The sequence below is a fragment of the Lytechinus pictus genome, chromosome 4, assembly GCF_037042905.1.
Source record: "Lytechinus pictus isolate F3 Inbred chromosome 4, Lp3.0, whole genome shotgun sequence".
Taxonomy (NCBI): Eukaryota; Metazoa; Echinodermata; class Echinoidea; order Temnopleuroida; family Toxopneustidae; genus Lytechinus; species Lytechinus pictus.
In genome coordinates, this window is record NC_087248.1 from 9,386,752 (window position 1) to 9,411,437 (window position 24,686).

Genomic DNA, 24,686 nt, shown 5'->3' on the forward strand with positions numbered 1-24,686 from the left:
GAAACGGAGATAAAGGACGGAGCATTAACATAGTAGCCAAGTATGATCCAAGTGGGGCCCGAAGGGCCGCCCCCCCCCCCCCCCGTAATGGCGGCGCAAAAAAGAAAAAAAAAGAAAATTGTTTAGATACCCATCCTGCTCACGCTTACAAAACTGCTCAGAATGTTCGATTTTCACTGCAGGTTTAAATTTATAAAATAATACCCTGCAAATTTAGCTCGCATTATTTTATTTGGCCTTATGATTAGATTGATCTTCCTAAGCCTGTTATGAATCAAGCTAACTTTTGTCAATAAATCCGTTAGTCTTTATTCATTATTAAGGACTACCCCCTAAAAAAACCATAAATCAACTTTTAACGACTGATCGGGGAAAACATGGATGAAAATATTTTCCCGGCTCCGGCCCCTATTGGCGACTGAAGCAGGATCCGCTCCTGCATTAATAGAATCATGGTGAAAGTGATTATTTAATTAAATTATGCACTTGAAGACGGGAACACTGAAAGCTAAAAAAATAAAGAAAGAAAAAAAGGAGGCAGGCGCTGATCGGGCATCAAAAGGGCAGTTTTACGAGAATGGATACTTGTAAAGGGGCAATAATTAAAACATAAAAACTTTTCTCCGCCTACCCGAGGGCTCATTTTTCTTCTGGGGAACTTGTAGTGCCCTTCAAAAAATGTGCGCGCGTGTGTGAGGGAGGGCAGGGGCAGATCTAGCCATCGCCGATAGGGGGGCGGTATTTTTTTCAGCCATATTTTCCCCGATTGGCCGCTCGAAGTTGATTTATGTTTGTTTCTTTGGTAGTCCTAATAATCATTTCTTAGCTATATTCTTAAAAAAAGTAAATAAGTTATATAATCCTTAGTCAAATAGTGCGAGCGCGAGCTAGAATTTTGGGAAATTTCATGTATTTTGTCCTGAAAATTGAACATTCTGGGCAGTGTTTGTGATCCTCAACAATATGCCTATTTATGTAACTAGATGATTACTGCGAGCGCGAAGCGTGAGCGGAATTTTTTAATATGCATTCTGGCCTGATCGAAAAGGGACCTGTTAAGGACTTTATGCAATTAGCCATTAAGACGATACACATTTCAATGATTATGAACATTTTTGATATTCTGACCTAAAAATTGACATTCTATGCCCTTTTTGTAATCATAAGATTTCAGACCTAAATACTGGACACTTTATTCATGTTTTGTCAATCATGGAAAAAAGATATGGGTAATTTGGTATCTTCTTACATTTATAATGCGAACGCGAACCGCGAGCAGAAAATTTGTGATATTCTGATCTGAAACTGGATAATTTAGGCACGTTTTTATATATACAAGCTGCGTATCTCAATAAACATGCAGGCGCGTGTTTTAGAGTTAGACCGAATACTTTTTTTAACTTATGAAATCAGAAGCCCGAGCTGAAAATATTTGAAATTCTGATCAACAGGGCAAATTCAAGCACTGTTACGAGCACTGTGTAGGAAAATTGCAAAGTGGATCGATGTGAACGCACTCATGATGCGAGCGCGAAGCGCGAGCTGATATTTTTATTATTATTTTGACTTATAAGGACCGGGACATTTTTAGGACATTTTGTCATCACATAAAAATGATGAGTATTTTTCTATACCTCTTTTTAAGCGCGAGATGAAACTTGTCGATATTCCATTCTGAATATTAAGGGACAATTTATTAGGAATTCATAAACATGTTTATTTAATCTAATATAATCCTAATGAGAGCGTGAAATTTGTTGATATTAAGGCCTGAAAACTGGACATTTTAAGCACTTTTGTAAGTATGAATAGGATGGATGGGTTAATATTTTTGTTAACAATTAATGCGAGCGCAAATCGTGAGCCGAAAATTTTGATAAACTGTCATAAAAAGGGGCCCAAGTAGTTTGTTATAAATATACGGGTATACATAACTCACCAATCAAAATGCGAGCGCACAGAGCAAGATCATATACACCTGGATATGGATTTGAGGACTATATGGAATACACGAAGACAATTGTTACTTAGCAAATCCAATAATGCGACTTAAAAACTAATATTTTAAGCTCCATATCAACATTGAGCAATTAGATATGTTTCTCATTCAATGATCGAGCGCGCGAAGCGCGACCGAAAATTTTATACATTGACATAATTTTTTTTAATTTTCCAAGTCTTCCCCTGACCTTATTTTGATTCACTCGTCTTCCTCCCCTTATTTTTCCTCTTCTCCCCCCCCCCCTCTTTCCCCTCCTTTTTTTTCTCCCCCTGTTTTTGGGCTCCGCAAATAGGGAGCGGGGGGACGGGGGCCCGGGCCCCGCGGCCCCCTCTGGATACGCCTATGGGGGAGGGACTGTGCTCCCCTACCCCTAGGATCATCGCCCCTGTCCCTCGGATTTTGCCTTAACTGGGGCAGCCTACTATATAGATAACTCATTTTCATCCATAGAGATGTATACTAATAGTCCCGGGGGGGGGGGCACTTACATTGACGAGTGGATACCATGCGCGACCAAAAAAACACGTAAAAAGGATGTCTTTTTCAAGATAGGGCACGTTACGTACGTAACGTGATAAGGGTGTCAAAAACACAAAAATAATGAAAAAAGGGTATCTATTTCGCTAGGAAAGTTACGTGTTTAGGGTCAAATTTGCGGGGATGATAAAACAAAATTAAAATGTTTTATAAAGGATGTCCTTTTTGCCCCAACACTACGTGTTTAGAGTCCGATTTGGGTGCTTTTCGAGACCCCATGGTCGCGCATGGTATCCACTCGTCAATGGAAGTGGCCCCCCCCCCCCCCCGGGCTAATAGTCTCTATGTTTTCATCATCGCCATTTATTATACTCACAGTGCGCGTGCGCGAGTTCATCACCGGAAGTTATTCATTCAGCTTGGAAACTTGGGCGAACGACTTCTGCTACAGACAAGAATCGACTATTTTCAATAAAAAATGGGCGACTTTTTGAGACAGCTAGAAGAAGCTTCACATATCATATTGGTAATGTATTGACTCTGAATATATTGATCAAGTTTGTGTGTGTCTTTTGGGGTTGTTGAAGAGATATCTTGAGTTTAGGCATGAGCTTATCAATGTTTTGGGGGACAAAAATGAATGGCGGGTTTGGCGCGCCTGTTTACGGTCACACAGTTGCAGTCCTGGGGCCGATTGCACGAAAGGGTCTTTCCAAGGACCGTCTTTCGTGTCGCCCATCTTTTATGATGCGCTATAAGCGGGGTGTTTCTGAAATTTATGATAAACAAATAAAATTCGTAAGCTTGCTTTTAAATCAAATTTTATACAATTTCATGAGATATCACATCATGTTATAATTAAACAAATATTTTGTTTATTTTAACGGACAAATAAAATATATTTGCAGATAATTTATTTGAAATGCGTTTCACATGGCGTATCATAAATTAAAAGATGGGCGACATGAAAGACGGTCCTTGGAAAGACCCTTTCGTGCAATCGGCCCCTGGGCATGGGCATGGCGAGCGATGTGTACCGGAGCCCCACGGCACTGGCGCGTGTGATTATTAATATTAATGGCATAATGCATGCATATCCAGTGGAGATAACACAATTTTGCGTTACAGTAAATTATAGTAAGGCCAAGGCAATGGGCGCTAATGCAGTTTCGCATTGGCTGACTACGAGCAAATTTCCCTAGTTCGTAAATCATGAATGTCACTGAGTGATTGTCACTCGTGTAGCAAGCCCCTCAATCAATCACATGGCTAACCCAGGGAGCCCAGTCTCGATCGGCCATTTTGTTATGTATTCATAACAAAAATGGCTGATCGAGACTGGGGTAGAACTAGAAGGAGATAACTTTTCGTTTTTTGAGGTTCCAGTCTGTGCCTTGATGTCAGGAAACTGCCACTCGTTAGACCTTCATCCATATAATCGTGGTAAGTGCATAATTTCTGTTTTCACAATTCATTTGGAGAAATATTTAGACCATAAATCACGCTAGTCCCTTGAGTATGGTCAAATACACGGTAAGCCCCTGGGCTCCCGCCCGCGCAGCCCATGGCTAGCCTGCAGGCTTCTGCTCTGGGGAGTAAAAGTCATCTACTAATAGGGTGTCTGAAGCCACACTGAAAAGTGTCAGCATAACTAAGACAGGCTGATTTAGGGGAAAATATGGCACATTTTTTTTGGGAAGTTCAGGCTACTAGAAAAATGTGATCTGAATTGATTATTAACTTGTGTTTGGCATGTATGGAAAGAGAAAATTCAGGGGCTTCTTTTGACAGTAAGGACAAGTTTATATGATCATTTTAAATAAGGATTTAGAGATAAATTGCAAACCCTTATTTTTGTGTGTGTTGAGATTGCCATTTCCCCATGCGTTTTCTATGGGAAAATGAAATTTCTGTTTTGCACAATTTTTTCACTTTGTCGCAATTTTTCATTGTGATCTGGTTTCCAAATCTTTATAAAAATATAAAACCATCAGAAAGAGCATAAAAATCCTATTGGACTCTTTATGGACAAGTTTTTGGCATTAATGATAAATTTATAACAGCTCTCGGAAGCTAAAAATTTGGATTTGTGTGTGTCCATTTCTTAACTACACAGTCTATGGCAGAGAAATGCTGAAAATTGACCTAATTTCATTCTTCTTTTTTGCAGCCAATAATCAGATTTTTTTCAAAAATGTTACATTTCTGTCAGTCTGAAGGTCATTTCTCTTCAAATTCACAAAAAAAATGTGATATTTTCTTGAAATAAGAAAAATAATATTTTTCTCCAGACACCCTACTACTAGTATACGTAGGCTTACTCCCGCATGAAGCCTGGCGTGGCTACGTATTGGCTTCCACACACCAAAGAAAAAGGCAACTATAAAAATGCGCCAAACTGCTAGTTATGTTTAGAATCTGAGGTTAACACTTCTGTACATGGATAAAAATATCGGTTGGCAACGTTTGGCCAAAAATGGATAGTTATGGTTGCAAAATGACGCCAAAATGCGATAAAATAATAAAAGTAGAAGAGAGTTTACTTACATCTGTTGACATCGCCATCTTGAATCCATTGTTATTGCAACCTAGTTACGTGACGCGTATAGAGGGCGGCAAAATCATGAGCGGTGCTAGATTAAAAAGTGCTAAAATGTCCCGCTTAAACTTGCGAGTTGAAGCAGTTGAGGCGAGTTGAAGTTGAAGCAGGACATTTTGAGATTGGAGACTTGCTTTGCAAAAGAACAAAAGAAACAACACCAACAAAAGCATGATTTTTTTCCACCCAAAATTTTGTCCCACTGAGGTCAGAAGCCCATTTGTTTTGTGTGTGGATGACAACAAAAATCCTTATAAAAACAAAAGTAGACGGTGAAAAGGGGTAATTTTTCATGAGGATTCTGCTTATCACATTTTTATTTGCCGCCAAGGTAATCCTTTTGCAGCAAATGTAAACAAAGAAAATTGGTCTCCCAAACCGGATACTGTCTTTGAAATTGGATACCCAAATTCTTTATAAAAGTCTCTGATGTAGGAGATAATGTCTCTCATGGGTGACAGTCTCCCATATTGGCCATGCGCCTCTACTGGTGAGTAGTGACCAAAATCATGCGGTGAATAAACAGGTAAGCTGCCGCAGGCCAATCTTTTGGTCGCTAACTTCAGTCCATGTCAAAATTACGGCGAAGTGTAGCGATGTCTTTCCGATATTTTTAACAATAACGTTGAGATCAGACTCGGAGCGGAAATACAGCAGTTCCCAATCGCGATATTTGGAAACGCTGTGCCGCGTGCCCTTGGCAATATTGACCTCAAAATGTGGTTGAAAGTCTAGTCTTGCCATGACATAATTTGCGAACAATTTATGGTGGGGAAATTTGATCAAAGTTGGCCTGTGCGAAACTGCATACCATTAGTGCTGATAAGTGTGTGTTGTGGTGATTGACTGTGATTGATTCTGATTGATTGACTGTGGTGCTGGCTTGTGAAATAATTAACAATTTCAGGGCGCGTTAACTCTACTACAGGAGCGAATAGCTGCTGCAACTTCCGGGTTGCATATCGCAATCGGTGTGACGCGATTCAGCGGCGCTCGCACACATTGACTTTTGAACGCGTGATGCGCTTTGTCGAACTGCGGGCTGTCTAATGGCGGGCAGAAAACATAGCAATCCATTTCAAAGAACAAAAAAATAACCAAAAAAATATTGCAGAAAACCTTAACATGCCAAATTGTGGGCAGGTTACTCTACTGGTCATCACTCAGAAGAAACACGGTCCTTCTTTTGACTTGAATTTGATTTTTATCCGCTGAGATGACCTAGCCTGTGCCTACTGCATGCTGCCTGACCGAGGACGAGACAGAGTCAGATTTTAAATAGATTTGATGTGATCTCCTTTGTCAAACTTTGTTTCCAATGTGAAATTCCCCATGCAGAGCCTCGGCGATAATTGGTTGGATTCCAATTTCCGTCTTGTGTTTATGTATTGATTTTTGACGCAACATAACGTTATTCGATGGCGAGACTCTTCATAAAGTTGAAATAATTAGATTATTTTCATATGTCCTCCTTTTTCTATATGCCTATGTTGTCTCCCTAAACAAGGAAGAAAACAAGCTAACTGCTGAAACTCAACATCAACAAGCTAACTACGAAAACTCAACATGAACAAGCTATAAACTTGCTTGTGAAAATGGGAACCAGTGTAGATCTGTTCGTACTTCTGGAATCTAGATCTACATGTAGGTCTATTGTTACACTCACTGGTTCCCATTTTCACAAGAAGAGACTTCAATTTTTTTTTCTCCTTTGCGATTTACTAGTTATTTGAGGTAAGATTAAGGATCTATTATTATAATTTAAATTATTTGATTTGTGACGTCATATGCGAGCAGCTTCTACATTGTGAAAAATGAATGAAATGTTTTTTTTTTGGTCAAAAAATTGAAAAGGGTAATTGTACGTACCCACAGTATATCAAGAGATCATTTCACACCTGCTTCTGAAAGAAGAAAAAAAAATTGTTAGCATGTACCATGAAATTTTTCTTTTATAATAGGAGTGGGCTATAAATGGGTGATATTTAGTTTTACTGTGACAACAGTTTTTTTGTGTTCCTTTTACCTTATCTCAACATGAAATGACAATATTTTTTGTCTCGGGTCCGAGAAAAAAGTGTGCCGGGCCAAAATCCAAAATGGCCGCCAAAACCCCTCAAATTCACATTTTGGGCCACAACTTTTTTATTTGATGGTCTTTTTCTCTGGTTTTGGTGTCTATTCATATGTTTCTGGGGGCAGGGAATATGTTTTTCCTAAACTTAGTACTTTTAAATCATTATTTGTAGTTATAAGGTGATTTTACTTAAATTTACCACTTTTTAAAGCCATTTTTTCAGCCAAAAAGTAGATTTCATCATTATGTGGTTCTTGAATATTAGACGATACCAGTTGAACAGTAGCAGGCAGCTTTATATAGCTATATTGCTTTTATTCCTTTACTTTGGGTTTTTACGGATATTTGCGAAATATATCTTATCAAATAAAAGAAAATGTCATTTATCCATAGGGGCTATACGGTATACAATGCACTGTGCTGTACATACTACACTGCATATATCCATGCATTAACCACCATGACATATGAAAAGGACTGTATATAAACTATAGTGTCATAGAAATGAGCTCCTAATGTTTAGAATTAGATTGTGAATTGTGTATTTGATTGCTTGTCAGCTGATGTATAATACATGTACATGATAAAACCAGCAACATAAATTGCACAAAAATATCACACATGTATATCATATACGTACATCACATTTTTAACCATATCTTCTCCATTTGGAGGCTTTTTTTTACCTGGTTGTGGTGTCTAAACTGGCCTATATTTATAGGGTCAGTTAAATATCATGGTAACGCTGATCAACAGCAAATCAGAATCAAGGATTCAATGCAAGTTACCATTAAGTTAAGTTAACATAATGGTAAATTTTTATGCAACGGGGACCAGAATAGCTACAGTGTAAATGCCATGATGTGGGGTTAATTACCTCTCTCCGCCCCCTGAATTAGCATATTTGACAAAACGTCCTCAATTTCTGAGACAAAACATATCTTCAATTTCTGAGGCATCTAATTCTAAACCTGAGAGCTCATTTCTATGACACTATAGTTTGTACAGGCGTTGTTAGCTGTCATGGTGGCCAATGCATTTATGCAGTGCAGTATGTACAGTACATTGTATATATGTACTGTTTAGGCCCAATGGATAATTTACATTTTTTATTTAATAAGATATATATTTCACAAATATCCGTAAAACCCAAAGTAGAGGAATAAAAGCAATATAGCAATATGAAGCTGCTTTCTATTGTTGACCTCGTACAATCTAATATCCAAGAACCCCAGGACGATAAAACCTACTTTTTGGCTGAAAAAAAACTATAAAAATTTGAAAAATTAGGTATAATTACCTTTTAACTCTACAAATAATGGTTTAAAAGTACTAATCATAGGAAAAACATATTACCTGCACCCAAAAACATATGAATAGACACCAAAACCAGAGAAAAAGACCACCAAATAAAGAAGTTGTGGCCAAAACTGTGATTTTGGTGGCTTTTGGCGGCCATTTTGGATTTTGGCCCGGCACACTTTTTTCTCGGACCCGAGACAAAAAATATTGTCATTTCATGTTGAGATACATTACAAGGAATAAAAAAAAACTGTTGCCATATTGAAATTACAAAAAAAGTATTTTTGACCCATGTATAGCCCACTCCTATTTATAAATGCATTTCATATTGGCAGAAGATTTTGTCAATTTAAGGATAGATAAATGCCAATTCAAAGTCATCGTTCATTCGCCACTGTTGGATGACATGGCGTAAGCAAAGCTATCTTTGTCAAAGGCAGGTCGTTGAGATCTACTCTTGACAATAGCCTTGCCCTTCATACCTACATGCACTGGTACAAGGTCCAAAAGGTGTGATGCTTTTTCTTTTATAACAATGTCATAGAAGTCGAGCTTAGGATGTTCCACTTACATGTCGGCTGGCTTGTCGGACTTGAAGGGAGAGGCGTGATATTGACCCCTTTCACCGATCCCGTCACCATTGGATGTGGAATCAAAGGATTCTTACTTCCTTCTGGTGAGCATCCCAAGAGTGGAAGAGGGGACTGCTTTTTTTGAGTGATGGCTTCTGAGAGATTGTGTTCTATTCACAATGTACTTGGCAAATCCTGACAGCCTTCTCAACAGCCATGTGATTTGATTGACTTTTTAGTTGAGAAGATGATCTTAGAATTTTGATAGCCTGGTAAGATTTGCCTTGCGGAAGTGATCCTTTGCTATCTTCCATGGCCCTTTGATGGTGTTTGTATGGACGTCTTTGATTTTACCACTCTCTCAATGTTGCTAGAGTTGGTGCTTATGTTCAACAGTGAAATGCACACCCTCTGCCGTTCAATTGATGCTTTCCAGCCATCCTGTAGATGAGTGATCCCTTCTTGACTGTTTTTCAATGAGAGGTATTAGGGTCCGTTCATTCCTCTTGTCAACTGGATACAGGATTGTGCGATATGATGACCTTTCTACCATTCTAAAGATCCAGACTTAAACTGTTCTGGGATCACTGCAATGATATTTACACCTCCTTCTGAAGAAGCTCTCATCGATATTGATTTCTCCATTGAACTGCTCTGGAAAATTGCCATAATGGAAGAACTTACTTCAGAGGTCTCGCATAAAGTTGGACCAAGCAATCAGCTGTTCTCTTGTAATTCATCCAAAATTCAGTTGAACAACAATCAATCACTAGGAGAGGACACACTCTCGAATATATATACAAGAAACTCACTGCCATCATAACCAGTCCCGGTCAAATATAGAATTGTTGTAAGCAGAGTAGGTACTGTTGTAATTCTAAGTAAGAAATCGAATACATCTCCAGACCATGCCTCCCCTATTCAAAGAATTTTGCACTAGTTTACGACGTCAGGTGCATTTTTTACAAGTCCTTGATGAGGCTGTTCTCTTAGCTATGAGTGCAAAGACTTATCGTTTAGTTGTATGAGGAGACAAAAGCCGTCAAACACATTTTTCAAAGAGTCCTTTGACTGAGTCTGTTAATCTCTTACTCATAGACATTTTGGCAAAATACGATTTGCTGGCATAGTTTTCTTCCATGTATACATGCACATGCACTACTCATAGACTCAATTACACATACGTGAATATACATGTATATATACGCATATATGCGTGTATATAGAAAACATACGAATGATCTTTCTTATAATGTATACAGGGGCATTTACCTCCACTAATAATAGTGTTTATCCAGGGTTGCGGCAGCAGTGAGTTAAAATGTAGATCCTACCATATTCCTCCAAAAATGCTGAGATTGAGCTATTTTTCACATTTTCATTCCCTAAATTTTGTTTACATATTTTCATGAAGGTAGATAATTGTAGGCTAGATGTCAGTCAGATAATATTCTGGCTATCTCCCTTTCATTATTTGTTTGTTTGTTTTTGAGAACTAGGTTATAGGCTCCTATAAAGGTATCAGTCATACTTTTACTAAAACTTCTGTATTTCTGATTCTTTTCTTAGCCTCTGTCTGATGCACTTTACACATGTAGTTCCTCAAATTGATATTATTTACAGAGGAATTTCTGAGATCCCCTTTATCATGGTACATGTTCATGGAATCCTTTGTCCGCAGCTAGTAAGATACTTCTCTTGGTCTATAAGCAGTTGGTCTACATGTACTTCCGAGAAGTCTACATGGGCAAACCAATTTGATCTAATTGCTGTTTGGTCGACACGTCTCTTTGTCTCATACCCACACAGTTAGACTGCTGAGTAGAGCAGTGGGAATTTAGTAGTAGATATTAATAGTTGTAATAAACTCATGCATAAATACATGTGACCTAAATGTCGTCGGTAATCCAGTCTTTTTTTTTTTTTTTTTTGGTTTAGGCACCACCTCATACTGTTAATCAGGAACAGAGACAGGCTGCAGAGCATACCATTCTTGCTTTCAGAAGAGCATCAAACCCACTCCAAGCATGCCAATTCATTTTGGGTGAGTATCAACAAATAAGATTGGAGCATTAAAAAATGTCATTAGAAGTCTTTGATTTTAATCAAAACTACAATTATTTTATGGGGAGGTTTTGTAGCAATATTCACAGAAGTTGTGTCATGAATCTAAAGCTGCCTTTTGATTAGTTCCTTTTAATACAGTCTGTAAGTTTTTGCTACGGGACGAAAGACAAAATAAGTCTCGAATTTAGTATGTTTTATTGAAATGTTTACTGGGGCACATTTCAAAAAGAGTTCAGTTTATGGTAACTTTACTGTTATGGTAACTTCAATGGAAGCCTTGATTTTGATTGCCTGCTGAGCCCTGTAAAATGTAGTTGTCATGACAGCACAGTTACCATAATTGTAAATCTTTATGAAACGGGCCCAAAGTAGCAATACACTTGTACGTGTTTTATGTATGTAATTATAAAGTAAGTGTAAAATTGTCTTTTTATGTTTTTTCGTACACAGAACACAGCAGTGTTGACTACATCTTGTTTCAGGCTGCATCAACGGTCAAAGAAGCGGTCATTAGAGACTGGGCAATGCTTGACCACTCGCAGGTTTACAGTGTCCGCAGTTTTCTTCTGAAATATGTCACGCATAAACCAGGGTGAGAATATAAAATGCTCTTTAGAAAGTTAATACATTACATATGTGGCTAATTTGAAGACTCCATGGGTATAGTGATTACCAATTTTTACAATTTTTAAAGATTCATTACTTTCTTATTCTTTGTCCGATCAACTGGTCTGATTTTTCTTTTTCCTCTGGGGAGCGTTTCATGAAAGGACTTGTCAGACATTTTATCCGACAAGTCCCATTTTATCCGACAGTTACCATAGTAACAGTGCTTCTCAGCCAATCAAAATCCAGAAAAGATGTCAGATCTGACAACTTGTCGGACAAAAATGTTGATGAAACGCCCCCCTGAAAACAAGTTTTTATTTGGGCTGGATTCCCCTTTAAGCTGGTCCGAGGGTGAACCTCACCAAGTGTTGAGCTGTCAGTAATGTAATTTTGATTATTATTAAACTGACATTATGTGTCTGAGCTACATGTAGGGTAGAGAATCAACATTGTGCTTCCAAGACTCAACACCTACAACAAAACCGATCTTGAAATCACCTGCTGTACAGTTGTATATCTTCATATTGAGTTTCCTTTGCCTCTCTTGATCTTGTTCTTACAGCTTACCCAGCTATGTGCGGGAGCAGATTCTTCAAGCGGTAGCGGTAATCTTCAAGCGAGGGACGGTGGAGAGCAAGGAGAATGGTAGGGAAGGTCTATTTGCCGATATCTCTCAGCTCATCACAAGTGGTGATCCACCTTTGGTAAGTAATTTTGGGAAATAATAAAACTTATCTTGGTAAATAATGCAATGTTCAGCATTCTTTTAGCTTCAAGTGGTCTCTTGGGATCTAATTGTATCATCATTGTATTCAACTTCTTTTCTGCAGTCATTTGATTAAAGGGGAATCCAGCCTTGGTCATAAAGTGTTGTGTTGGAAAGGAGAAAAATAATAAAATAGACTGGTGAAAGTTTGAAAGAAATTGGACAAGCAATAAGAAAGTTAAACCGGTAACTGCTTTAAAATTGAGATCCTAAGACTATGTAGATTTCAAATTGGCAACTGGGTAAGTAAATTATGACAAGGGGCAAGGACAACTTTCCCATAGGCCATGTAATTATCAGGGATTTGTGGTTTTCTCCTAACTACCCATTCCCCTGGGGCAGTAAACTAAATATAACCCATGTAATAATTGTTTTATGTCCTCATGAAAGAAAGATATATTTTGTAGTAAAAGTTATAAAAGAAATTTTAGCCATTTTATGTAATGGAGTACATGGAAGAGTAGTCCTTGCCCTTTTTTTAATACATCACTATGACATCACATATGCGGCCAATTTGAAGTCTCCATGGGTACGATAATTACTAATATTTACAACTTTTAAAAATTCATAATTTTCTGTGTTTGTCTGATGTTGTTCAAACTTTCACCTATCAACTTGTCCAATTTTTCTTTTTCCTCAAAAAACAAGTTTTTATTTTGGTTGGATTCCCCTTTAATAAAGTTTCCTATAGATTTCTATTGTTTGCTTAATTATTTATTATACTTTTCCTTTCAGCAAATGATAGCATGTTCCATGTTGACGGCTCTCCTCAATGAGTACTCAGGATCCACACGAACCAGTGATATCGGTCTTAGCTGGGAGTTCCACATACAATGCAAACATATATTTGAGGTATTTTCAAAATGTGTTATCATATTATCAGCAGCATTTGATATCATGCTTATTTGTTAGATTTAGAAAATTGTTTTTTTTTCTAGAAACATGGATATGAGTTGTGTTTCACTTTCAATTGTGAAATCATACATACATGTATGGCCTAAATGTTGTGTTTCTATAAAATTTTGGGCTGCTATCCTACCTTTTGTGTATTTCAGTATCTTGTTTTCATTACTGCATGTACATGTATGTTTCTATTTATTTGTATCTTTTGCAAGAAATGTGTATCTAAAAAAAACGGTCTGGAAACCATGTTTTTTAGCACTAATCATAAAAAAATTGTCAGTATCATACAATTTGTTTGTTTCTAAAACATGGTTCTAACATTTATTTCAAGCTGAACATGTTTTTGGGGGGACAGGATATGCATTCCATTCCTTACTTTAACCCTAAAAAGACTGGGGGGGGGGGCTGATTCAGCCCCCCCCCCTCGACATTTCTCGCGATAAATTTGTAACATGGAAAGCTGGCGCCGAGCCGTTCCAGGACTTTTTTCTTTCAAGTCTTGCGCAACTTTTGAGACCAAATTTGCGACGCCCAGGTACGTGGTTCCGAAATTACGCAACATTTTGTAAGTGCACGTCGACCCGAAATTGCTCAAAAACGTGAATTCGTGTACAAATCCAATGCAAATTGTGTTTTTAGCAAAAATTCATAAATGTATCATTATTTTCAATTTTACTAATCAAACTTAATTAATTTCATCTTGTTTATGGTCAGAATAAAGTAGCGGACGATTTCCATTGAAAAAACAATAAAAAACAAAAAGTAGAAAAACATAGAAATACATAAGAAATTTTAAAAACAATAAAATACATAAGAAAAGAATTGTGATATTGAATTTTTTTTAAAGTACATTTGATCAGAATCCTACAAAGAGTCTGTGAATAAAAAATAAGCAGTTTAGATGCCTTATTTAGTTAATTAGAGCAAATCTTTGATTTTACGCATAAATTAGCATAATTAATGAATTATGAGATTTTTCGGAAAATTTGATCCTACAGTCTTGGAGATTATGCCATGGGTAATGCACATGCCAATTTTCGTCGAGATCGGGTGGTCGACGGCTGAGATCATAAGGGGGGGGGCTGAATCAGCCCCCCCCCCCAGTCTTCTTAGGCATCAAAATAGCCCAGTCTATTTAATAGGGTTAAAGCAATCTGGTCAGTTTTAAAGTTGTAGTGAAAATATATTCTTCGACGGTGACATGGCATTTGCTCCAGCGATAATTGTTGCGGCTTTATTTTGTCTAAGATATAGGGTTAGAGTTACAATAGGGTTTAATGTTAGGTTTAGGGTTAGGTTTTGGAAAGAGTATAGTGTTAAAGGTAAATGCTAGTTTTGGTAACGATATCAAAATGAGTTCGTACAGAATCCAATGAAATGACCACCAAAGTGTCTGTTTGTATAAATAAAACGCATGTGCCAAAGGATTCTGGAAGAAATTGTGTAATTGCTGAGAAATCAGCAAATAAGCACAGGATTCGGGTAGAGCGTCGGGCCCGACGCTCAAAGCAATAATTATACACTGTCCCACGTGCGCTTATCTGTGTTGGGGAAGTTCAGTCTGAACATTATTCAGCGTAGATTTCAAGATTTCACAAAGTTCAGTTTATGTAACTGTACCAGATCTAGATCCTCGATGATATACTGACAATTAAGCCTGGTTTTACAGACTTTCTCATGAAATCAGTGTTTACTGCAACTACTGGAATTTCTCTTTAATCCAGGGTTGAAGTTAGTCATGCCATTAATGTGTGGAATTTGCAGAGGAGCAATTGCTGTTAGAGCAAATGTCATATAACCTCTTTGACAGTCCAAACATTCTGTTACATGTATCTCTATGTAGATTCACGACCTGAAGAAGGTGTTCATGTATGCTGTCCAAATCCTTCATCAACTGATGTCAACAGAAGGTCCTCTGAGTGGTGACACAGCCAAGGTCTTCAGTAAATTCTTGAGTATATGTGAACAGGTCCTGAGCTGGGAGTTTGCTCTCGTTAGACATATCCTTTTACAACAATTCATTTTTTATTGTGTAATAATAATACTGTCAATTTAATGCCATCTATTAAAGTTATGATACTTCCAAGTCCCTCAGTAGATTATTGAGTATTATGTGAAGTGTTCCTGAACTGGCAGTTTGCTCTTTGTTCAGCCCATTCTTATTGTAAACTGTACCAATTTTGAAATTTAATGCAATTTAGAGTGGTTATGCATCCAGGATCTTTAGGAGATTGCTGATTATATATCAACAGGTTTTGAGTTGGGAGTGTGCTCTTGTCACATCAATCTATTCTTATTATAAACTAATAATAATATCCTTAAATCCTACCTGAGTAGTGAAACAGCAAATGTCTTCAGTAGATTCCTGAGTAAATGTGAACATGTCTTGAGCTCGGAAAAAAATAATTATTTTTTTTCGGGGGCTCCATTTCTTCCTTTCGGGAGCTCTTTTCAAATGCTACTGTTTTGTATTTTGAGGAATACCTGTTCACTTTAATGAAGTTTATTGTTTAATATTGTATGATTTTTTTCATGCTTAGAATCTTGGATGTGGGTGTGTGTGTTTGTGTGGGCGTGACTGTGAGTTGAACTAGGATATTAATGAATTCAATACAGTATCTAATTTCTACTCCGTCTATTCCAGTACAATAACCTGTACTCTGCCATGTAATAAAGGCCCACATACCCTAACTTTTCCTGAAGTTCTTTGAAAATGCAGATCTCTTACGGAAATTGCATTTCTCTATGGGGGAGTCTAAATTCGGTGAGAATGTATTCATTAATAACTTAAATATACATGACAATGAAGAAATCATCAAATTTTTTACAGTTTTGAATGATATACCCATACCTGCCAACCTTTGATAATAAAAAATCAGTATCAAAGTTCCGAGGGCGCCGAGCGGGTGTCCGGTCCGCTCCAACGGTATAGCCTATATGGACTCTTTGCATTTTCAGCATGTAAAAGTAGCATTTCCCTACACTTTTAAAAGCAAATTTACCCTCATTACCACACCAGAGGATGACCTACATGTAGAGTCTACCTTTATTTATCAATTACAAATTAAAAAAAGGTCTTTAAAATATCACTTTTGTGACATAAACCACCCAGTTTCATTCAGGTGTGATATATCTATATAGACTTAAGGATAATTTTATTTGTTCATCAGAGCTCTCTAAAAACTTTGATTTTGAGCATATTTTTGTGAGGCCCTCTATTGGTGGAAAGTGAGATTGATGCAGATCTTCATCTCCACACATTCTATTTTCAATTAGACAAAAAAATAATTTCAAGATTTTATGATGAATTTAGATTAAAAGTTATCCCTACTGTATTAAAAACTGACAAGCCAAAAAAAATCAAACATTTATTATCCAGCCTATCAATCATGCATCAAGAGAAAATAAGCCAAACATTGCCATTGTCTTATTCATGTTATTTCACCACACAGGGGTTACTGACTGAGGACAAGGTTATATCATAACCTACATTTAATAAGTGCTTGTTGGTAGAAGAAAGCAGATTTTCAACCATGACAAAAACGGAGCCGAAGCTAACGGCTGCATGTGCCCGACCCGCACCCACCACTGCACTTGCGGTGCGCCGGTAAAAGACGGGAGGCTGAGGCGCAGCCACTGGGCTGGCGGGCGCCGGGAGTTCAGGCATGGTTTAGGCAAGAGAAGCAAGTAAAGTAGATTTGGCGTTTGGCTCCGAAGGCTCAACCCAAGATCGGAAGTTGATCATCTTTCTTCCTCAAAAAATAGACAATTATTCGAAAAATAATGTACAGATCAATGTTAAATTGCGTAGGGATAGATCTAACTTAATTGCGTCGGTACGCGGCCGGGCGGGGGGCCGGTGTTCTACGACCTGCCGTTCATATCATCAGCAGACTCAGCGATATACCACTGTAATCACCAACACACTCTAGATATGTACGATACATCACTAACTCACTCCCACACTACAAAATCATCCGGCGACATGGGCAAAACCTCAAATAAAAAGTGAAATTTTCTTACCTAAATCACCTTGTTTCGCGTCAAAAATATCACCATCGGTGATTCTTAACATCGTAGTTAGGAAACAAGGGGTCTAAAAAGGTTACTCTTTCACGGTTTTTCCGATGTTCGTGGATTATGAAAACATGTCCTCACTAAAAACTGGCTCTTTCGCTAGTCAATGTCAGCCGCCATTTTTTTCCGGAAGTCAACGCTAACGACAACACCTCAAAATGTAGCGCCCTAAGTGCTGCCGTTGCGAGTACGTATGCTCGTTAATTTTCACATGCATTTGCAATGGAACTGCGCACTTAGCAGTATTCGCGCGCCGTTTAAAGTCGCTCTCTGTGTATATCGTGTAGCTAGCGCATTTGCGTAGCCGTGCGCTCCAGTCGTTTATGCGTTAGTCGCATATTACAGCCGTGCATGCGTTAGTCGCATTATACAGCCGTTTCAATAATTTCAACACTATATTGATTAACCCAAAAATCGGAATTTTTGTTTTAAAATTCGGAATTCGGAATGGAGGTCGAAAAATCGGTATAATTCCGCCAAAATCGGAATGGTTGGCAGGTATGTATACCCAAAATGTAAACTCTGTCTGAAACAGAAAATCACTATCATTGAGACCTTTACTGAGCGAATTTTCCCAGACTGGCTAGCTAGTACAAGCACCAATGCGTGCGTGAGCCTCCCGCCGGCCTTGTAGAATAGATGGAGCTTTGTTTGAAGATTTATTGTCTGATATTTACCTCATCCCCTAGAAAAATAAAACAAAATGATTTTTAAGTTATGATTAACAAATAAGGTAAGTTATTTTGGATGTTACAGTAATAGGCCGTTTTGAAAAGCAAAGCCGAATGATAACTCAGTCTCACCAATGCGAGGTTACTAGACTCTGGGATTTATATCCTGTGTAATTTGAATTATTTTATCGTAGAATTGTGATATCTGTAGGGGAAAATGTGCATTAGAAATTGCACACGGTGGTAGTCATAATGGACCCCTATACATGCAACTGTTTCCCGACCGTTGCGTTGATTTTTTTTTCATACCATGTTTATGGAAAAACGTGGTATAGAAAAAAAGACGCAACTTCGGAATTTGAAACTGTACTCCTTGCTATTTTCAAGGCTTGTTCATGATTTTGAGTGCAGATTTTGGATAATTTTTAAATGGTAAGCGGAGCTCGAGCATATAGCGCTCGTGGGCCGCTGAGACATTAAGATTTTATTTCGCCCCCGAAAGCATGATTTTGGGTGATTTCAAGGGCGACTTAAGGCATTTCCGGGGCGAATTTGCCCGTCGCCCCCGTGTAATTTTTTTGTTGCTTGAGCTGGGAGTTTGCTCTTAGACATTTCCTTTTCACAACAATGTATTCATATTATTAACTAACAGCAGGGGGAAATATTGTTTGGGAAACTTTATCTAGTTAAAGTTTATTCCAATACGTTTTTGATTTAAACAGATTTCAAACGATGATGCAATATTTGCTTTTGTGACAAATGCTCCAGCTTAAATTTCTCGGGAGATGAGCATTGTAGGGACAAAGCTGTAAATTGGTTTTTGGTTTCGAGTAGTTTTAGGATTAGGGTTAAGTTTTAGGATATATTTTATGTTTGACTTTGTACACCAATTTTTTATTGGAACAATTGTAGCACATGGGCCCTTCCTCACATTTGCAAAGGGGCCAGTTCATGATGCGATACTTACCCTGATGAAACTTCCACAGTGACAACAATTGCAAATAATCTTTCATCTCTTGTGATTTACATGATGATGATACTTAAGTACCTCAATGCATTCTGTACTTTCCTTGACTATCTGATTTTCACCGGCGAGACGGCGTGTAGGGTCATTCCAGCCTGTGGACACACCCCCTCTGAGACCTGATGGTAAATGGAGAGACCCTCTTCTAGACCACGGACTGCTAGAACTATTTTTCAAGGTAAAAATAATTGTTATAACAGAGGAGCGGTGACACCATTGGATTCTATGATGGTATCCAATACTGAATCTGTTTCTTTGTATGGGAGGTTACATGTATATATTTTCTTATCAGAATGTTTCAAATTAGTTGTGTCACCAAGCAATAACCAAAATTATTATTATTGTTGTTCTTATTATCATTTATCTTTCAATGATTTTTATTGCAAATGTTTCACAAACCATATATATCATCATACATTTACAATAAAAAAAAATAAACAAATAGCAGGTGCACATACATGAATATCTTTTCTGAAAAGATCAAAAGGAAATAATTAACTGTGTAATGTGTGCTCTTGAGGTAAATGCAGTAGTGAACCACATTTTCACTGGGGTGCTTTTGATTTACAGAATAACATTTACACTGTAATTCCATTTTCAATGTAACAGATCAAATCATTGATAATTTTTCAAATTGCATCCATTTAATTACTACTGAAAATCAAATACTCATTGATGTTACTATTTTTGAAATTCCATTCTTGATCATGTATAATTTTTTTCAACCAATGTATTTAGAGTTCTTTAAGTAAAATATGACTGCAAGAATGTTTGCGAATTTCATGGAGAGTAATTCAGATTGGATCCTTCAAATATTAAAACAATATTAATTTTATGTCTTAGATCAAGGAAACATTTCATAAATCAAATATTCAACGATTTTCTCTTGCATCTGTTTTGGAAGCTGCTGAAATCCTAGTATCTGATTGGTTTTATAAAACAAATTAGTAACTGAACATCACTGTCAAGGTGCTTCATGAAACACTCCCAGTAATGCTCTTCCTGTTTTACCTCCAGATTCATGCAAGGACACGGCTAAACCCTGATTCTTGTCACATCGCCATGCAGTGCCTGTCCCAGCTAGCTACCCTTGACGGACCAGTCTTTGCTGACCGCAAGGCCAAGAGTGACTACCTGGCTCATTTTATACGGTGCCTTCTCCAGGCACTCAATGGGTAAGTTCTGATAAGGAATGTCTTCTTTTGTTTTCTGGGACAGTTTGTGGGTGTCAGGTTGCTGCAGTAGCTTAGTAACCTCATGCAGTAGGCCTAGGTAGTTCAGTTAGCTACCTATGACGGACCAGTCTTTGCTGACCTCAAGGCCAAGAGTGACTACTTTGCTCATTTCTTCCAGTGCCTTCTCCAGGCTCTCATTACGTAAGTTCAGCTCAGGAATCTGTTTTTATCCTCAAGGGTAGTTTGTGGATGTGAGGCTCTCGCGAAAGCTAAGTATCTTTATCCAGTAGGCCTTGATGATTCAGTTACGTACTCTTAATAGACCTGTCTTTGTTGACTATAAGGTCAAGAGTGACTACCTTACTCATTTCATCCGATGTCTTCTGGCTCTCAGTCAGTAGGTTCAACTTGGGAATCTCTTTATTCTCAAGGATAATTTGTAGGAGTGAGGCTCTTGCGAAAGCTAAGTATCTTTATCCAGTAGGCCTAAGTGATTCAGTTACCTCCTCTTAATAGACCTGTCTTTGTTGACCATAAGGTCAAGATTGACTACCTGACTCATTTCATCCAAAGCCTTCTGGCTTTCAATCGGTAGGTTCAGCTTTGGAATATCTTTATTCTCAAGGATAATTTGTAAGTGTGAGGCTTTTGGTGAAGTTTGATTACCTTTTTAAGATAATACACTTCTGGGGCATAACAATAAACATGCGTTCATTTTAGGTATCAACTTCAAATCTGGAAGGTGTATGCTTGGTTTTGTGACATTTGCTCCAGCGACAATTGCTCTGCTCTAAATTCCACACACTAATCAAATGATCAAGTTCAACTCTGGGTATATTAACACTAACCCCTACCCTAACCCTAACATAAAACCTTATTGCAACCCTAACTCTACATCTTTAATAGATGACATTAAGCCCGGAGAAATTGTTGCAGGAGCAAATGCCGTGGAACTGGATGCTTACTGTAGTGACGATCTGATTTGTTTGAGGGAACAGGTATCAAAGGTCACAGAGGTTGTACATCCTGAAATACGTCATATTTTCGCAATAATTTAAGAACTGTTTGAAGGACTGACTTCAGACTTTGTTTTACATGGAAGCATATAGGAATGACTATGATCTTCAGCTTTGTAGAATGGCTTGTTCATATTATAAGTTAATCTCTAGATTAATAGCATGATTATATTAACTTAATTGCTTTCACAATATCAGAATACATTATGCAATATAGTTCAAATCTGGCAATGGCAGAAGCATCGATTGGACTGTGCAGCCGAGACTCCATCTAGTCTTGTCTCTATCTGAAAATCATGTTTTGCTTTTATAGGTAATGTCTGCTCTACTCTGTCACATTTCTCCTTATAATACAGCTCTGAGGTGCAGGACCATGAAGCCTTGGGATTTGCTAACATCATCAATCATCTCATTACCAAGTTTCCTATAGAGCTCATTGCTGGTCAATCTGCTGGTCTTCTAAACTCCTTTGTGGATTCTTTATCAAGCTTCACCTGTCTTTGTGGCCGGCAAGCTGCACTGGAAGAAGCGGTAAGTCCTTTAACTTTTCTTAATCGACCAGTTCGTTGACATATTCAAATTTTTTACATATTTTACTGTTTCCTAAGAGGTTCAGGGAAAAAATTACACTGGGCTGGGGTGATTAAGCCCCCGAAATGCTCAAAACAGCCCTGGAAACCAGAAGAAGGAGCTATGAAAAATCTCCATTTGTTACAATGTTAAAGCTTATCCAATGTTGCAGATCCAGGAAGTAAGTTGCAAAAGTAGCCCCCAGAAAAAAAAAATTATCGAAACATTTCATGGTATGCCATGTATTCTTTTTTGGGCAATAAGCAACAAAGGATATTCTCAATCTCAACATATAGTTTTTGTTAGTTATATCAGGCTATGTGGTTAGTTGAAGTTCAGGCTATATTATTTGCTCATATGGGTTTTTACACTACCACTCATAGGTTTTGGCATCAGTACTTAACGTTTACCGTTCCAAACAACAGGCAGTAAACGGGTGAGGGGAATCCCCGGATCTCCAAAGTTTGGTGCTGCAACAAAAGCTCATCGCTACATGTAGGTCACCGAATGCTTAACGATGGCTTACCCCTGTGCGCAACCGAAGTGTGTGCTGAGTCTACGAGCGTGCATAAATGAAATATCAAAAGTGGCGAGCATGCATATAACTTTGCAAAGATGAATGCATAATGTAAGCGTTCTATAGGGTCAGGACTAAAACCCGGGTCTCGCCGGAAGCCCCATGTACCAGGGTAGAAAAATCAATACCCAATACCTGAAAATTGCTTACCAGTACATGTAGACTCTAGATATTTGATTACTATTGTTTAGTGTAAGACATGATTGTAACTCGTGACAAAAGTCTCATTTTGACTCTCACCAATTACCCTCGAGGCCTCGAAATATCCATAAATCTACAAGTTTCTCAAGTGATGATGTGACTGAGATCGTTCAATCACTGACAATGTCCTGAGCTGGTGATATGTGATAACAGAAAAACCTAGGTGAAGGATCGCGATTACCTCCCGAAGGCTCTGCAGGCATTACCGTTTACCGTACCAATGTGCCAAAGCCTTTGAGCGGTAGTGTACATGCATATTACATGTCATAACTAGTCTTTCTTGTTAAAGCTACCAATGATGAACTGTTACATCCACCTTCTGTTTATAAATATCCTTCATACTGGAAATTAAGTTGCATGCAAAATACCTGTTGCTTTGTCTGACAATCCTCATGCAAGCTTATTACTTTCTAAGATAACCTTTGCTTGAATGCATGAAATTCGATTATGTTTTGAACTGAGTAATTTTTTATGTGTTTTTATTTTTTGTTTTGTACATTTGTTTGTTTAATTTTTTGTCCGTTCTTCCTTAATTGGTTGTGATTTGGTAGATTTGTGTAAGTTCTTGATTTTGTTCATGTCAAAATTGCCATATTGTCATAAACCACTGCTTATTTCTGTTTGGAAACATTGAAGTTGATTGTTCATAGCCTCAGAAATGAGTTCAAGTATTTTTTTGTCATGTATTGTTTATTATTTGATTGTTGGAATGTGTTTGTTGGTGTAGTGGGTTGGGAGGTTTTTGCCGAGGGGGGGGGGGGGGGTCACTTTAGTATCAATGTATGATACGTATATGCCACAGTCAAGACCCCCATTTGCAACCTAAATTTTCGTTCCAAATCATCACCAATTTAGAAAGCCATAGAAATTCCAATTTTTTCCCGATTCGGTGACCCTAAAATTTGTGTAATCGTCCTCTGCCTGCGCGCCCATCATGACCTACTATACTCGGCAGTGCAAACTGCCCATTTACTGCATTCATTTAACGTGAGCCAAGCTCTGCACAGCGATTCAGAGACTGCTGGGATAGTTCAGAGACCCCCATTTTCTGATATATGGTCTTCAGTTCCAGAGCATTGCATTTTTAGCAATCGTTGATCCTAGAGTAATTCTGGAGAACTCCTTTTAAGACCAAAGTATAGATCCAGATTCTTCTATTTTCAAATTTGGTGTGGCACATACAGTACATGTAAGTATCATGTTATGATTTTAGTGCACCCTCCCCCCCCCCCTTTCCCCAAGGTGGCTCTGCTGTGTTTAGCATAGTTTTGTGTGTGGGTGTATATGTCATGTCAGTTTGTTTTTGTTAATGTAGAAATTTACACAATCCTTGTTCATTTCAGCTGCTTTTCACTAGATGTTGAATAAAAGGATGAAATATGTTTTTTTTTAGCTCTCTTGTGTTTATTTTGGTTTACATGTAAATTGATGTTTCGAATCCATTTCTCATAGGACTGAATAATAATAACAATATGTATATGATGACAACGACGATAATTCATGTTTTGAACTCATTTCTCATAGGACTGGATAATCATAATGATGATTATAAAAATGATGATGATGATGACGATGAAGAAGATAATAATGATAGTAATGAGTACCGGTATTGTGGATTTGAAAATATGCTCTTCTGCAGCTGGCTATGTTAAGATAGAAAGAAACAGAGAGAGAGAGAGAGCACAAGAAGAAGAGAGAGTGGAAAAAGAAAGGGGTATAATAGTGGGCATACGTACAGAGCAATAATTCAGAAAGCTTATATGTGTACTTGTTGGAGTTAATTATTTTAATTTAGTTCAATATTACACAATATACTGTACAAATACGTATTTGAAATACACATTAAAATATTTTCTTTGCATTTTATATTATGATGCTTTGACAAAGTTTGAGAAGGCAAGATGAGTGTTGCTCAGGATGGTAACAATACTCATACTGTGTGTTGGGTTGTTTCTGATATGGCTCCATCTGGTGTTAGAAAATAAAGTGGTTCATGTGCAT

At 37.8% G+C, this 24,686-nt stretch overlaps 1 protein-coding gene across 1 annotated transcript; it reads left to right on the top strand.

Moving 5' to 3' along the window:
* The first annotated feature begins 2,881 nt into the window (after positions 1-2,881).
* On the top strand, positions 2,882-23,344 carry LOC129259059 (exportin-4-like). The gene is made up of 10 exons (XM_064098328.1): positions 2,882-3,005; positions 10,968-11,073; positions 11,547-11,688; positions 12,268-12,409; positions 13,207-13,323; positions 15,218-15,374; positions 19,212-19,324; positions 20,164-20,321; positions 21,694-21,868; positions 22,291-23,344. The coding sequence occupies exons 1-10, from the start codon at positions 2,958-2,960 to the stop codon at positions 22,345-22,347; spliced, it is 1,215 nt and encodes a 404-aa protein (XP_063954398.1). The 5' UTR covers positions 2,882-2,957; the 3' UTR covers positions 22,348-23,344.
* The last annotated feature ends 1,342 nt before the right edge of the window (positions 23,345-24,686 follow it).